This window comes from Erinaceus europaeus, chromosome 5 (assembly GCF_950295315.1).
Source record: "Erinaceus europaeus chromosome 5, mEriEur2.1, whole genome shotgun sequence".
Lineage (NCBI taxonomy): Eukaryota > Metazoa > Chordata > Mammalia > Eulipotyphla > Erinaceidae > Erinaceus > Erinaceus europaeus.
The window spans coordinates 12,984,393-13,001,611 of NC_080166.1; the positions used below are offsets into that span (position 1 = coordinate 12,984,393).

The following is a 17,219-nucleotide window of genomic DNA, read 5'->3' on the forward strand; positions in this document are numbered from 1 at the left end:
GGGAACAGGCATCATCTTGGTCACTCAAGGACTGACCTGGTTTGGTCGAGGTCACCACCTGCTGCCTGACCAGAGGACAGAGGCCTGGGACAGTGGCCAGCCCTGTCTCTGCCCTCACCTCACCCCCAGGAACCAGGCCTAGAGCTCTCTCTGTCCTAGTCTGACGGCCTAGGACAAACCCAGTCTCTGTACCCACAGAGAGTGCTGCCAGGCCACCTTCTGCTTTGGGGCGCTGTAGGGCAGAGACACATACATGTTGGGGCCCCATGTGAGTCATGTGTTACTGATGTGACTCATGTCTCTAGTTATTACGGAACTATACAGAAACATCAATAAGATGTAGATACAGATATAGACATAAAGTCAACCCATATCTGCAGCCTTGGGAGGATATCTGCAGTTTCCACTGATGAGGCTGAGGGCTCAGAACTCTGGTGGTAGGGAGGGTGTGGAGTTATACCCGGTTATCTCGTCATTTTGCAAGTCATTAATAAATCCCTAATAAAAAAAGAAAAAAGAAACGGGACCCGGACGGTAGTGTAGTGGGTTAAACACACCTGGCGCGAAGCACAAGGACCTGCATAAGGATCCAGGTTCCAGACCCCTGATATTCCCGCCTGTGGGGGGGGGGGTCACTTCACCTGCAGGGAAGCAGGTCTGCAGGTGTCTGTCTTTCTCTTCCCCTCTCTGTATTCCCCTCTCTCTCCATTTCTCTCTGTCTTGTCCAGTAACAATGACAGTAACAACGACAATAACAGCAAGGACAACGATAAACAACAAGGGAAACAAAAGGGAAAAAATAGCCTCCAGGAGCAGTGGATTCATAGTGCAGGTACCAAGTCCCAGCAATAACCCTGGAGGCAAAAAAAGAAAGAAAGAAAGAAAGAAAGAAAGGGAGAAACTATGCATTAGAACCAGTCATGTCAGAAAGGCTCAGCTTTCCCTGCTGTTTCTGCATCCAGCTTCCAGGCTAGACCAGGGCAAATGAAGCCTGTCTGGCAGCCCCTGGTAACCCTCTGTCTCGGGGTAAGCCGAGTTGCAGCGAGGGAGTGGTTTACACCAGAGGGGAGATTATTCAAGGAGGCATGCCCTTAGGGTACATAGGTTCTCTCTTTCTGCCTGCCAACATGTGAGTCAGAGGCTCTCTCTCTCTCTCTCTGCACACATGTATTGAGAACATGTGGTGGGTACTCTCAATTTTCCTGAAAAAAGTTAAAAATTCCTGAAAGAAACAGATGCTTATATATTCCCTCCAAATATCTATGTACTCCTGTATATTGTGAATACGTGTGCAGAACCTTAGCCGGGCACGGGGACTCTGAGATGACACCCCCTCCCCCTCCAGGTGGAGAGAAAGTAACCAAGGCCAGTCACCAGGCAGCTGGTCAGAAGAGGCTGGGCGGGAACAGACACGTGACATCCCCGGCTGGGACAGTCTCAGCTCTGTGCCTCCACCCCAGGCTCCAGAGAGCCTTTATTCCTCAGGTGTGCACTACATGACACCCTTCAGACTCAACAACAGGTGGCAGGCGGAGGTCAGAATACATTTCTACGAGAGAAAACAGAGTAAGGTGCTTGAAATGGACAATTGAATTGTCCAAATGTCGTAATGTCAGGTGCATTTTTTTCTTTTTAAAAAAATGTATTTATTTTTATTATTGGGTTGAGACAGAAACAGAGAAGGGAGGAGGAGAAAGGGAGGACAGAAAGACATCTGCAGCCCTGCTTCACCACTTAGGAAGCTTTCCCCCTGCAAAAGGGACCAGAGGCTTGAACCTGAGTTTTTGTGCATTGTAATGGGAGGGCTTCACCAGCCACACACCGCCTGGCCCCTTTCGTTCAGTTAAGTACAGGCAGGTACTCCCTTGCCCACTCTCAGGAGGCCCACAGTCCTGCAGTTTTGCTGAGACCAAAGAGATTGGATTTAGTAGGAAATGTTGGGCTTTATTTTTCCTCTTTGCTAGAGAGGATGAAGAGAGAGAGAGAGAGAGAGAGAGAGAGAGACCTGCAATACTGCTGCATTGTTCAGGAGGACCCCCCAGGTGGGGACCAGGGGCTGCTACTGTGTGGACTCTTCTGGGCTCACCTCTACATAGGGTCCCAATCTGGGACTTTATTTATTTATTTATTTATTTATTTAATTTCATTATTGGGGAATTAATGTCTTACATTTGACAGTAAATACAATAGTTTGTACATGCATAACATTCCCCAGTTTCCCATATAACAATACAACCCCCACTAGGTCCTCTGAATCCTTCTTGGACCTGTATTCTCCCTCCCCACCCCACCCCAGAGTCTTTTACTTTGGTGCAATACGCCAATTCCAGTTCAGGTTCTACTTGTGTTTTCTCTTCTGATCTTGTTTTTCAACTTCTGCCTGAGAGTGAGATCATCCCATAGTCATCCTTCTGTTTCTGACTTATTTCACTCAACATGATTTCTTCAAGCTCCATCCAAGATGGGCTGAAAATGATGAAGTCACCATTTTTAATAGCTGAGTAGTATTCCATTGTGTATCTAGACCACAACTTGCTCAGCCACTCATCTGTTGTTGGACACCTGGGTTGCTTCCAGGTTTTGGCTATTACAAATTGTGCTGCCAAGAACATATGTGTATGCAGATCTTTTTGGATGGCTGTGTTGGGTTCCTTAGGATATATCCCCAGGAGGGGAATTGCAGGATCATAGGGCAGGTCCATTTCTAGCCTTCTGAGAGTTCTCCAGACTGTTCTCCACAGAGGTTGGACCAATTCACATTCCCACCAGCAGTGCAGGAGGGTTCCTTTGACCCCACACCCTCTCCAGTATTTACTGCTGTTACCTTTCCTGATGTATGACATTCTCACAGGAGTGAAGTGGTATCTCATTGTTGTCTTTATTTGCATTTCTCTGACAATCAAAGACTTGGAGCATTTTTTCATGTGTTTCTCAGCCTTTTGGATCTCTTCTGTGGTAAATGTTCTGTCCATGTCTTCTCCCCATTTTTGGATGGGGTTGTTTGTTTTCTTGTTGTTGAATTTGGCAAGCTCTTTATATATTTTGGTTATTAGTCTCTTGTCTGATGTATGGCATGTAAAGATCTTCTCCCATTCTGTGAGGGGTCTCTTGGTTTGGGTAGTAGTTTCTTTTGCTGTGCAGAAGCTTTTTAATTTGATGTAGTCCCATAGGTTTATACTTGCCTTAGTCTTCTTTGTAATTGGATTCATTTCATTGAAGATATCTTTAAAATTTATGTGGGAAAGAGTTCTGCCAATATTTTCCTCTAAGTCTCTGATAGTTTCTGTTCTAACATCCTTGATCCTTGATCCACTTGGAATTTACTTTTGTATTTGGTGACATATAGTTGTTCAGTTTCATTCTTCTGCATGTTTCAACCCATTTTTTCCAACATCATTTGTTGAAGAGACTCTGCTTTCCCCATTTAATAGTCTAGGCACCTTTGTCAAAGATTAGAGGTCCATAGGTGTGGGGGCTCACTTCTGGGCTCTCAGTTCTATTCCACTGGTCAGTGTGTCTATTCATGTTCCAGTACCAAGCAGTTTTGATGGCATTGGCCCTATAATACAATTTGAGATCTGGGAGTGTGATGCCTCCAGTTCTGTTCTTTCTTCTCAAGATTCCGCAAGCTGCAGATTTCAGTGTGGTTCCGTTAAGGATGCATTTGTCCGGGTGTGAACCCAAACTCCCACTGCACTGCATTGGAGGGACCTTTAGTGCTGTCTCTATCTGATTTGTTCTCTCTCTCTCTCCCTCTCTCTCTCTCTCTCTTCCTTTTTGATAGGACGGAGAGAAGCTGAGGGTGCTGGGGAGATAGAGAAAGAGAGACACTTGCAGACCTGCTTTACCACTTGTGTAGCCTCCCCCATGCTGGGGGAGGGAGGGACCTGGGGTTTGAACCCAGGCCTCTGTGCATAGTTACGTGTGTGCTCGACAAGGTGCACCACTTCCTGGCTTCTCTATGTATCTGAACAAGTTAGCCTGGAGTGGTAAGACCCTGGAAATGACAAAGTGATGAGTTAATATGAGGGAGAGAGGGAGAGGGAGAGAGAGAGGGAGAGAGAGAGAGGACACTAGCACATATGGTAGGTGGGATCACACGCAGGACCCCAGTCTGCAAGCTCTGTGCACTGTTGCAGAGGCTCTTGTGGCTGTCTGTCCGTGCCCCAGGTGCCTGGGTCCCGAGTGTCAGAATTCTTAGCTGTTTCAGTGACCACCCCCTGCCTGGTTCAGGACCCAAGACTCCAAACTAAGCTTCTACCCAGACAAGGCTTCTTGGAGCACAGCTCCCTTCCTCGGGCAAAAGATTTTGCAGAAACGGAAGCCGGAGGCCACACTTGGATAATCAGAGCAGACAGAGTGTCTGCTCCATTGTGTGGAAATTGGGCGGACTTGAAATAGTGCGCCTTTTGTGTGTGTGGAGAACGGGCTTAATAGGAAATGAGCACCAGTGTGCGAAAGTGGCTTTGAAAGCCGCATTAGGAAAAGGGCTGATAATAAACACTTCTCTGCTGCTTGGAGAGACGGGGAGGGAGCCAGCGACATGGCCATCTTCGGATCGACTTTACTCAGCACTCTCTGACCCTCTTCTATTAACCTGTGACCCCCTTAGTGCATTAGTGATCATTAAAAGCATTCAAAGAAGAGCTCACCAGTTCAGCAGGGAAGATACTTTTGGGATTATTTTTATTTATTTACTTATTATGGCTGCATTTTTATGCAACAAGACATTGCCAGTCCATTCAGAGTCATGAGCTGGATTTAATCTCCCCCCAATTTATTGGACATTTAATGGTTTACAGTATGGTTGTTGGTACATAAGGAACGCCTCTCATCTCTCTGCTACAGGTGCCTGCATAACACTCTCTCTCCCGAACCTAAGGTCATGTGCCTGGACCCTAGTGCTTCTCTGTCCCATTTCCCCCTCTCCTGCCCCAGAATCCTTTGCCTTGGCGTGACCCACCACACCCCGTCCAGATTTCAACTCGTGTTCCCCCTAATGGCCTTGCTGCTTCCTAAGCTCCACCCACAGGTGAGGTTACTGGTATTTGGCATTCTCTCTCTCTGGCTTGTCTCACTCAACATGGTGGCTTCAGGATCTGTCCAAGACCCTGGATATGGCAAAGGAGATGACTTCATCATTTTCTGTTGTTGTTGTTGGTTGCTGATTTTTGCTTCTTTTTATTGGGGTAATTAATGGTTTACAGTAAATACAGTTATTGGCACATGCACAAAATTTCTTGCTTTCCTGCAAAACACTCTCACCCTCAGCCCAGGTCCTCCTCCACCATCAGCACCAGGACCTGAAAGCCCCCCCCCCCCCGCAAGACACCAAACCCAGTCCACATTCTGCTTGCCGTTTCCCCTTCTGTTCTGATGTCTCCACTTCTGTCCATGAGGGAGATCAGCCCATCTTCATCCTGCTCTTTCTGGATGAATCACAGGATTCCTTTAAGCTCCATTCAAGAAGGTGACTTCATAATTCTTAACAGCTGAGTACTGTTCCATTATGTGTCTAGGCTGCATGTTTCTCAGCTACTCGCCTGTTGTTGGGCACCGACCTGCATAGTATTACATTATATATATGTTTTTTGACATAGCTTTCTTAGCATTTTCATAGCATTCCTCTGTTTTTGGAGTGTCTCAGTTGTTTCCAAATCTGGGCTATTCTGAATTGTGTTTCTATGAACGTAAGTGTACGTAGCTTGGAGTCGTGAGTTTTTAAAGCCATGGTCACTTCAGATTCCCAGTTCCGACAGTGAAACAGCCTGCCTTATCTCATCCTGATATGAAGTGTTCTCATATTTCCTTTTGAATAAAGCCTACTTCTCCACATATGGGGAATGGTTTGAATCTGTCGGTGAGGCTTTTTGGCCCGACTTCATGTTGCCTTGCCCAGGAGGCCCAGAATCCAGAACACCAAAGGTGACATGTCGTCCTCAGAGAGACGTGTTATGCGTCTGACTGAGATCATTCAGCATCTCCACACAAAGTGATCCCTTATAGGAGGAAGAATGGACAGTGAGCCCCCCCCCCCCACACACACACACACACTTTAGGGCCAGTCTTATACTACACCAAGAATTCCAGTTTACCAAGGGGTTGATTCAGCAGGAAGCAGGAAGCAGGACACAGGACAAGCAATAGAGTCTGCGAGCAAACAGCTTTAAGATTTGGAAGGTGGTCATTTGGTCTAAGCATTCTACATCTAAACGCAGCAGGTAACAGACCGCTTGTCTCAGTACGTTACAGAGTTCCCCCGTTAACATGTTAGGAGTTAGCTGGCCCAGGAGCCTCTGCTTTCCGAATACCTTTGCTGCTGACTCTCCCCACGTCTGAGGAGTTTGTAGATAACCTTTCTGGCTCCAGGGACCGAGTTAGTCAGACATTAATTAGACATCAAGTCAGAAATCATCAGATATCCAGTTGAGATGCGCTGCTTCAACGTAAACACGCAGCGGTAGAAGTTGGTTTCCAAACAGACGACCCACGTTTTCCAAGGTCCCAGGTGTCCTCCTGAAACGCTGCTGCAGAAGACTGGACGCGCGTTGTGTTGCTCAGTGCCGATGATCCCCACTGCTGGCCTGACGTCTCTAACGTGCCCCTTTGCGTCTGCTTTTGTCCTCCTCAGGAAGCGCAAGAGCACGTAGCGTTCCTGATCACGGTCCCCACCGCCCTGGCCATCTTCTTTGCCATCTTCATCCTCGTCTGCATCGAGTCCGTGTTTAAGAAGCTCCTGCGTCTTTTCTCCCTGGTCATCTGGATTTGTCTCGTAGCCATGGGCTACCTGTTCATGTGCTTCGGAGCCACCATCTCCGCCTGGGACCAGGTAGGATGCTCGCCGGCTGCGGGCCTCTTCCCGGGGCTTTCTGGCTCGTGACACACCTGCTGCTGGGAACATGGCCCTACGCCCGTCACAGGGGACCCTCTGAGCTGCGTACAGTGGGGTTTATGACAGATGTCACTGGTGGCGGTTGTGAGGGTCACTTTGTCTTTTGAGAACAAGCCTTTTGAGGCTCGTCTCCTTGGTCTTGTTCTCCATCTTTGGGCTACTAGTCCAGAATCCCTCTGCAACCAGAGCCTTGTCTTGTACCCCCAAGCCCCCCAAATAGTTCATGTTCTGTCTCTGTAACTGGTCTTCCTTCTTACTTACTGACTTTTAGGGCTCCTAATTTCATTTGTTTTTTTATTTTTAATTTTTTTTATTTATAAAAAGGAAACACTGACAAAACCATAGGCTAAGAGGGGTACAACTCCACACAGTTCCCACCACACAGAACTCCGTATCCCATCCCCTCCCCTGATGGCTTTCCTTTTCTTTGTCCCTCTGGGAGCATGGACCCAGGGTCCTTGTGGGATGCAGAAGGTGGAAGGTCTGGCTTCTGTAATTGCTTCCCTGCTGAACATGGACACTGACAGGTGGATCCATACTCCCAGCCTGTCTCTCTCTTTCCCTAGTGGGGCAGGGCTCTGGGGAAGCGGAGCTTCAGGACACATTGGTGGGGTTGTCTGCCCAGGGAGGTCCGGTGGACATCATCGTAGCATCTGGAACCTGGTGGCCTCTCCAGAGAATCCCAGGTTGAGAGCTGCTTCTTTTTGGAGCTCACACCAGGTGTTGTCTCCAGATCTCCATCTTGACCCCTAATTTCATTTTCTCCCTCCCTCCTCCTCCACCTCCTCCTCCTTTTCTTTTGCCACTAGACTTATCACTGGGGCTCAGTGTCTGTACTTCATCTCTTCTGCTCACCAATTTTCCCCTTTCTTTTCTTCACTAGGGCAGAGGGAAATTGAGAGGGGAGAGGGAAGTGGAGAGGGAGTATAATTCCAGACTGTAGCCACCACCGAATTCTGTCTCTACCCCTCCCGCTGGCAGCCGCCATGGTTCTCACAGAGCAGTAGAGATCCTTTGTCTCTGCCCCCCCCTTGTTATGCATTCCAGTTCTCTAGATCCGACTTAAGAGTGAAAGCACACCTGGTAGGTAGGTAGCTGTCTTTCTTCTCGTTACTTATTTCCCTAAGTGTAGTTACCTCCAGTTCTGTCCACTTTTTCATTAAAGACACAATAGCTCCTTTTCTTTTTTAGCCATAGGATAGTATTCTGTGGAGTGTACATCCCATAACTTCTCTAGCCTGTCCTCTGTGGAGGGGCGCCCACTCTGAGCGATGGTGAACACAGGGCTGCACGTGTCCCTTCTAGCCAGTCTTTGTGTGTCCACTGTATAAACGCCAGGAGCGGCATTGCCAGGGGGAACCTGCCTTACAACACAGCAATTCCTGTCCCATTGCCTATTCAGAGACAACAGAGACACCTGTCCTCAGAGATGTGTGCAAAGCCGTGTCTCGGCAGCACTAACAGCCCAAACATGGGCACAGCTCAGATAGGCAAGTTTGATGGCAGCTGAGGGCGTGAGGAACATGTGAGATGCTTATCTCCATAGCCACCACTGTACCATGCGGGCATCTGTCTGCCATAAATCATGAGATCTGCAGGCTGCTCTTCACAGCCACAGCGGCTGGACCCACTGACACTCCCACCAGCAGTGAGGAGGTTCCTTTGTCCCCACAGCCTCTCCAGCATTTGTTGTTACTGTCCTTTCTGATGTCTGACATTCTCACAGGGGTGAGTGGTATTTCAGTGCCGTCTTTATTTGCTTTTCTCTGACAGTCAGTGACTGGGAGCATTTTTTTTTAATGTCTGTTGGCCTTTTGGATCTCTTCTTTGGTGAATATTCTGTTCATCTCCCCCCCCCCCCACTTTAGGTTGGGGTCATATTTTTGTGTTGTGGATTTTGGTGAGTTCTTTATAAACCTTCGTTATTAGCCTTTTTTTCTGATGTATGGCAGGTAAAGATCTTCTCCCATTTTGTGAGGAGTCTCTTTGTGTGGGTGTTGGTTTCTTTTGCTGTGCGGGCTCTCAGGTCTGAGTGCTGATGGTGGAGGAAGGACCTGGGCTGGGGGGAGTGTTTTGCCCAAAGCTGAGACATCTTACACATGGACCAACAACTGTATTGACTGTAATCTGTTAATCCCCCAATTAAAAAGAAGTGACTACGAGGAGGAGAGGGAGGGGGGAGGGAGGGGAGGAGGAGGGGAAGATGGAAACTATTGGCTCATCTCACTTGTAAATGGAATTTAAGAAAGAAAAAGGAAAACAATTGGTGAAACTTGCATGGAGTGAAACTTTTGCAGGCAAAGCCAAAGACTTTGGACTTGGAGGAGGCGGGACGTGAGGGCATGGGGAGGAAGTGGGGCTTGCTGCCCAGTGAGCAGCGCAGGTGATGTACAGAAACACCTGTCCTGGAGGGTAGGGAAAGGTACTCATGACTCAGCTACTTCTTGCTAATCTTTTTTTTTTTTTTTTTTTTTACCAGAGCCTGCTCAGCTCTGGCTTATGGCGGTGTGGGGGACTGAGCCTGGGACCTCGGAGCCTCAGGCAGGAGAATTTGTTTGCAGAATCATTATGCTGTCTTCCCCCACCCCGCCTGTAAACGCTAGTTCCCATGAAAACAATACAGAGTGCTTTGAATCCTGTTGCATTTCACCTCAGTTTCCTGCAGTATATTAAGAACTTATTCTCTGAATGTAGTTCAATTTCATTTTTCTCATTTATTTTATTTTTATTGCCACCAGGGTTAACACTGGGGCTTATTGCCTATAGGAAGAATCCACAGCTCCTCCCAGCTGCCCCTTTTATTTTTTTTCCTTCCTTCCTTCCTTCCTTCCTTCCTTCCTCCCTCCCTCCCTCCCTCCCTCCCTCCCTTCCTTCCTTTCTTTCTTCCTTCCTTCCTTCCTGTTTTTCTTTCTCCCTTCCTTCCCTTTCTCTTCTCCTCTTTCTCTTTTTCCCCTTCCTTCCTTCCTTCCTTCATTCCTCCCTTCCTTCCTTCCTTCCTTCCTCTCTCTCTTCCTTCCTCTCTCTCTTCCTTCCTTCCTCTCTTCCTTCCTTCCTCTCCATCTTCTTCTCCTCTTTCTTCCTTCCTCCCTCTTTTCCTCTTCTCCTCCTCTTTCCCTCTCTCTCTCCTCCCCCCCCTCCCTCCCTTCCTTCCTTCCTTTCCACTTCTTTCCATAAAGAGAAATCGAGAGAGGAGGGGGACATGAGAGGGAGAGAGAGACCTGCAGTGCTGCTTCACCACTCGTGAAGCTTCCCTCCTGCGGGTGGGCAGCAAGGGCTTGAGCCCTGGTCCTTGTGGATGGCAACCTGTGTGCTGCACCATGTGCACCAGTGCCCGGTCCCTGTACTCAGTTCCCTGGGAGCACACCCCTTGCTGCCCCCCCATTGCAGCCCGCAGAAACCAGGACCAAGTGCCTGCAGATGCAGAAGCCCTCCAAGCACAGGAGGAAGAGCCCTTCTTCCCCGTTACATAAGAGGCTGCCAGGCACCCAGTACGTGGCTTGCTGTGTGCGCGTTCAGAAGCAGGGCAGCTGCCTGCAAACGGCCTGCTTTCTCTGACAGTCTGCTCCTCTCTCCCATGTTCCAAGGGGTAGCGGCTTGGCTTGCTTTGCTTGTCATTACTTCAGTCGCTTACTGACATGCGCTTACTGACTGCTTCTCCTGGGAACAACGCGGCCCCTAGGGGCAGGCGAGTGCAAGGTGGAACCTCCAGCTGAGGGGCTGGGCGGTGGCGCACCTGATAAGCGCAAGGCCCTGGGTTCAAACCCCTGATGCCCACCTGCAGGGGGGAAGCTTCAAGAGATGTGAAGTGGGGCTGCAGGTGTTTCTGACCCTCTTCCGCTCTACCTCCTCCTCCACTCTCAATTTCTCTTTGCCCTAACAAAAATAAAATAGAAAGGAAGAAAAAAAAAATAGGAAAAATGACCACTGAGAGTGGTGGATTCATAGTGCTGGCACTGAGTGCCAGAGATAACCCTGGTGACGAGGAAGAAGAAATGAAAGAAAGGAAGGAAGGAAGGAAGGAAGGAAGGGAGGGAGGGAGGGAGGGAGGGAGGGAGGGAGGAAGGGAGAGAGCTCGGGCAGTAGCACACCTGGTTAAGTGCACATACGAAGCCCAAAGACCTGCACAAGGATCCCAGTTTGAGCCCACGGCTCCCCACCTGCAGGGGAGTCGCTTCACAGGCAGTGAAGCAGGTTTGTAGGCATCTTTCTCTCCCCCTCTCTGTCTTCCCCTCCTCTCCCCATTTCTTTTCATCTTATCCTATAAGAAAGTAGCTTCCAGGAGCTATTGATTCGTAGTGTTGGCACTGAGCCCCAGTAACAACCCTGGAGGCAAAAAAAAAAAAAAGAAAAAAGGAAGGAATTCCATCTTAGAGCCTATCCTTCAGTCTCTGAGAACCTTTCTCTTTGGTGGATTTTCAGCATTAGTTCCAGAGGCCTTTGAGCCACATATGAAGAAACATTGACAAAAGTCAAAACAGCAATTGGAAGCATCTCATCCAATAACAGAGATCAGAGTCAAACTTTTATTTTTGCCTCCAGGGTTATTGCTGGGGCTTGGTGCCTGCACCATGAATCCACTGCTCCTGGAGGCTATTTTCCCCCCTTTTTGTTGCCCTTGTTGTTATCGTTGTTTTGGTTATTACTATTGTTGTTATTGATGTCATCATTGTTGGATAGGACAGAGAGAAATGGAGAGAGGAGGGAAGACAGAGAGGGGGAGAGAAAGACAGACACCTGCAGACCTGCTTCACCGCCTGTGAAGTGACCCCCCTGCAGGTGGGGAGCCCGGGGCTCAAACTGGAATCCTTACGCCAGTCCTTGCGCTTCACGCCATGTGCGTTTAACCTGCTGCACTACCGCCAGACCCCTTAAATGTTTTTTTTTTTTGTGTGTGTGTGTGTGTGGTACTGTGGAAATGTGAATTTTTATTATATGTTATCTTTTTAAAGGCTTACCACTGAGCTATTTTCTTTACCAAGATTCCTGGTTTACTAGGGGTGTCATTCCAATCCTTTTACTTTTTGCTTTTCAAGTGGCTGGAGCTCTATTTGAGTAACAAAATACCTGACCAATCAGAGCCTCACCACTGCCTGGGAAAGATTACCTGGAGGGTGTTTTTTTGTTTTTTGTGTTTTTTTTTTTAATACTTCTTACAATTGGCTGTCTTTGCTCAGGCTGCCTGAGCCAATCTCGAGCTGTCCAAGCTACAGACTGACTGTTAGGTTTTTTACTCTATTCTATTTTATTATTACTATTATATATGTGTGTGTCCCTTTCCCCCCTCCTTCAGGTTGACCAAAATTAACTATTATTGTTTTTTCTGTTGCTAGGTGACTGGGTGTCCTATCTATTGTGAGAGGAACTTGTTTTACTCTGCCTCTTCCCTCCACTCCCCTTTTATCCTCGTCCTAGCTAATTAAAAAAAACTCTTTCCTTTCACTGCTTTTTGTTTGTTTGTTTGTTCTTCTTCCTTTTACTCCTTTTGCTCTCTGAATTCACTGATACTCATTTATGAATTATTTTGGGAAAGAAATCTGACTCAGAGTGGACTCTTTGTTTGTGTCTCTTCTCTATTTCCCTTTCTCCTCTTGCTATAACTAGAATTTACAGTGGACAGTAGATCTACATGATTGTATATTCTTGCTCTCCCCTTTTCCCTTTCTCTTTCTTTTTCATTTGGATTTGGTTGCTATTTTTTCTTGGACTGGAGGTGTTGTTTGGCTAACTGGTATTGGTTAAACTGGTATTGGTTAAATCCTTGCCTCAGTTACTATTGTTGTAATTTCTGAGGTTGGTGACTGCATTTGTCATAAAGGTATTTAGTATAGTGTGGCTTGTACTCAAAACACAACAGCTGAATAATGACAGAACAGAAAAATAAAAAACACGTCAATAAAAAAATGGTTAAATCAAGAGCAAATAAAACTGCTACCACAATGAATCAAGACAGGAGCCCAGAAGAAACTCCAAATCAGTCAGAAGTAACCATAGATAAGACAAGTATGCAAGCAAGAGTAAACCTAATAATCACAGAAATGAAGACAACCATGGAGGAAAGGACTATCAGAATTAGGGAAACAACAGAGGAGACAGTCAAGGAAAACACAAGCTACCTGGAGGTAATTAGAGAACTGAAAACTGAAATAGCTGAACTAAAAGGCCAATTAGCAGAACAAGCTAATACTATAACTGAACTGAAGAAAGAAGCTGAGGGAAGGGAAAGCAGACTAACAGAGCAGAAAACAGAATTAGCCAGACAGAGGATGAGCTAGAGAAAACTAAGAAAGAGGTAAAGGAGCTCAGAAAAAGAGATTGAGAGGCACTGAAAACAACAACAGAGATATGGGATGATCTCAAAAGTAGTAACATCCGTATAATTGGCCTGGTAGAGGAAGAAAGAGGAAGGGGAAGTAAACATTCTGGGGGAAATAATAAAAGAAAACTTCCCAGACCTAAACCACAGAAAGGACATGGCAGATAGATGTTAATGGAACCGAATCTCCAGGCATCGAAGAGCCTGGCCTCCACCAACTGGTGCCTGATGTGAATGAGGAGGTGTGTTATGAGCTGGCCATTGTAACATAAAGAGATCCTCTTTAACAATACCTAGAGGTAGCTAGTATTTTCCTTGAGGGTCTCATCTGTTGTTTCCCTAATTATAATAGCCCTGGACAGACAACCTCACCAATATTTCCTGGAGCTCTGCTTCCCCAGAGCCCTTCCCCACTAGTGAAGTCCAAGATGGGTCAGAGAAGGTGGGTTCATTGTTCTTAATAGCTGCATAGTATTCCATTGTGTATATATATACCACAGCTTTCTCAGCTAATCATATGTTGTTGGGCACCTGGGTTGCTTCCAGGTTTTAGCTATTACAAATTGTGCTGCTATGAACATAGGTGTATCCTTGGTTGAAACCCTTTCTCATTCAGGGCTCGATAGATATCTTGCCATTCTCTTCTGGCTTTTAGAGTTTGAGTGGAGAAGTCTGTTGATAATCTTATGGGTTTTCCCCTGTGTGTGACTTTTTGTTTTTCTCTTGTTGCCTTTAGGATCCTTTCTTTATCCTTCTTTTCATTGTAACTATGATGTATCTTGGTGTCTTCAGGTCTGGGTTGATTCTATTTGGGACTCTCTGGGCCTCTTGAATCTTAATGTCCTTTCTGGGAGTATGGATCACCTGTCAATGCCCATGTTCAGTGGAGAAGCAATGACAGAAGCCAGACCTTCCACCTTCTGCATCCCACAATGACCCTGGGTCCATACTCCCAGAGGGATAGAGAATGGGAAAGCTATCAGGGGAGGGGATATAATACAGAGTTCTGGTGGTGGGAATTGTGCGAAGTTGTACCCCTCTTATCCTATGGTTTTGCCAGTGTTTCCTTTTTATAAAATAAATAAATAAATAATAATAATAATAATTCAGAGCCATCCCCCCACCTCCCTTGCTTTCCAGATTCACCCTGTGAATTATGTGCTGTCTAGTTGTTACTCACAAGGGTGGAAACCAAAGCCCACAAAGGTTAACAATCCCTCTAGACACACACAGCGAGGAGGGTCAGGACTGGCCAGTGACTCTCAGACATCTGGATTATCCTGGGCCAACTCTGTGGGTCCACTGTCACCGCAGGGAGCGTGGGGAGGGATGTCTCCTGAGGGCCTCACCTTTGACAGATCATCCCGAGGGCAGAGAGAGGTACATTTTGAAATTCTTAATTCTTCTTTCTGGACCACTTAAAAAAGGTTTCTAATTATTATTATTATTGTTATTTTAGTGTGTGTGTTTGGGAGACCGAGAGACAGAGAGTGTGGGGGCCAGGTGGGGCACCCCTGGTTGAGCTCACATGTTACCACGCTCAAGGACCTGGGTTTAAGCCCCCATCCCCACTGCAGGGGAAAGAGTAGTGAATTAGTGTTGCATGTGTCTCTCTGTCTCTTTCTATCTCCCCCTTCCTTCTTGATTTCTTGCTGTCTCTATCCAATAAATAAATTGGATAATAAAAATTCTTTAAAAAGGGAGTATTGCATAGCACCAATTACCAGTTTATTTTATCCCTCTTTCCCTTTCTCTATCCCCCCCCCCCCCCCCACTTTCCCAGAGCCCTGCTCAGCTCTGGCTGATGGTGGTGCTAGGGTTCTTCTTCTAGCGTTTGCCCTTCTTCCGTAGCCAGTCACAGCGTCAGGTTGAGCCTGATGTAAAGTTTCGAGACCTCCTTTGAATCTGGAGAGGTGGCAGTCGTTGACTATGTGGGTCATAGTCTGTCTGGAGCCGCAGGGGCAGTTCGGCTCATCTCTGGCTCCCCAGCGATGGAACATAGCTGCGCGTTTGAACCTGGGACCTCAGAGCCTCAGGCAGGAGAGTCTTTTACAGAACCATTGTGCTGTGTCCTCAGCCTCAATCTACCATTTTTATGAACTTTACTTTGTTCTCTTTTAAGGGAGAGACCCTCTCAATTTCTGACTATGTCTATTAATAAATAAATAAGGATAATAAATAATTAAGGGGAGAGAGAGAGGATGAGAATGGGAAAGGGAGAGGGAGAGGGGGAGGGAGAGGGAGAAAAAGCAGGAGAGGGAGAGGGAGAGGAAGAAAAGTGAGTGGGCTGCTGGGAGCAGGAGTTGTGGCTGGAGTTGGTGGTTCTGGAATTTATGAGGGAGGACTAGCTTCTGCTGACCTGCAGAACAGCTGTCATGGACGCCTGTCTCATGGAGGCATTTGGGTGGCGCTGAGCTCAGGACTCAGCAATTAAGTGTCCCCAGTGGCAGTCACGTGGTTTCAGGCAAGGCTGCAGGTCACTGAATTCTAGTCTGTGCTGAGTCCACATACAAGGGGCAGGTGCCTCTGAGCTGGGAACTGTGTGTGTGTGTTGTTTATCTGTGTGTGTGTGTGTGTGTGTTTGTCTCTGTGTGTATTTGTGTCTCTGTGTGTGTGTCTGTTTATGTGTGTGTGTTTGTTTCTGTGTGTATTTGTGTCTCTGTGTGTGTGTGTCTGTCTATGTGTGTGTGTTTGTTTCTGTGTGTATTTGTGTCTCTGTGTATGTGTGTCTGTCTATGTGTGTCTAAGTGTATGTTGTTTATCTGTGTGTGTTTGTGTGTGTGTTTGTCTCTGTGTGTATTTGTGTCTCTCTCTGTGTGTTTGTCTCTGTGTGTCTGTTTGGTGTGTGTGTGTGTCTGTGTGTGCGTGTCTGCGTTTGTATCCGTGTGTGTCCACGTGTGTGTGCAAGGTAGAGACTCAGAGGAAGGAATGTAGATTCCAGGGTCCTCACTGGAGCTGCACTTTCCTTGAAGAACTGCAGAGTGAGTTAGGAGTTGCTAGGCAACGCCTCCCAGCTCACATTCCAGGATTCTGTTGGAGTGCCCCTCCCCCACTCACAGGAAGAGCAGAATCCCAGACTGGGGGACAGCAGATTTGATGGAGAGAAGTGAGCTCAGCAGTTTGGCATCAAACTGGTTCCTGGTTCTTTTCCTTCCAGTTGTCACTTTTGTGGGTGGCTTCCTTGGTTTAAGTTTCTCCCTTCCTCCTACTCCTCTTCCCATCTCCTCCTCCCTCCTTCTTCATCTACTTTTCTCTCTCTCTCTCTGTCTTTCTCTCCTCCCTTTCTCTTTCTCTCTTTTGCATCCAGGGCACTTCTCAACTTTAGCTACTGGAGGTGCTGGGGATTGAACCTGCAACCTCTCACCTGCAAGTCTTTTTATTTTTATTTATTTATTTTTTGTTTATAAGATGGAAATATTGACAAGACCATAGGATGAGGGTACATTTCCACATAATTCCCACCACCAGGACTCCGTATCCCCTCCCCTCCCCTGATACCTTTCCTATTCTTTAACCCTCTGGGAGTATGGACCTGAGTCATTGTGAGATGCAGAAGGTGGAAGGTCTGGCTTCTGTAAATGCTTCCCCACTGAACATGGATGTTAGCAGGTCGATCCATACTCCCAGTCTGTCTCTTTCTTTCCCTAGTGGGGCAGGGATCTGAGGAGGTGGGGCTTCAAGATACATGGTGGAGTCCTCTGCCCAAGAAAGTCAGGTTGGCATCATGGTAGCATCTAGAACCTGGTAGCTGAAAAAGAGTTCACATATAAAGCAGAACAAATTATTGATTAATCATGAACTTAAAGGCAGGGATATTGCAGATGAAGATTGGGGGTCTCCATTTTGGAAAAAGCTAGTAGGTCTATTTTAGGTATATTCCAAGGGGCCCATGACTTTACTAACTTGTAGCTGAGCTTAAAATCTAATATGCAGGGAGTCGGGCTGTAGCGCAGCGGATTAAGCACAGGTGGCGCAAAGCACAAGGACCGGCATAAGGATCCTGGTTTGAACCCC

General features: G+C 47.1%; 1 protein-coding gene across 5 annotated transcripts in view; it reads left to right on the forward strand.

Annotated features, from left to right (window-relative positions):
* Nucleotides 1-17,219, forward strand: part of ADCY2 (adenylate cyclase 2) — a 289,600-nt gene that overhangs the window by 25,054 nt on the left and 247,327 nt on the right. For 4 of the 5 annotated variants that reach the window (XM_060191138.1, XM_060191139.1, XM_060191140.1 and 1 more), the window contains exon 2: nucleotides 6,632-6,829. The exons of the other annotated variant lie outside the window; for it this stretch is intronic. In XM_060191138.1, coding sequence (XP_060047121.1) covers nucleotides 6,632-6,829 — 198 coding nt within the window. The remainder of the gene's footprint in view (nucleotides 1-6,631; nucleotides 6,830-17,219) is intronic. 5 annotated transcript variants of the gene reach the window in all.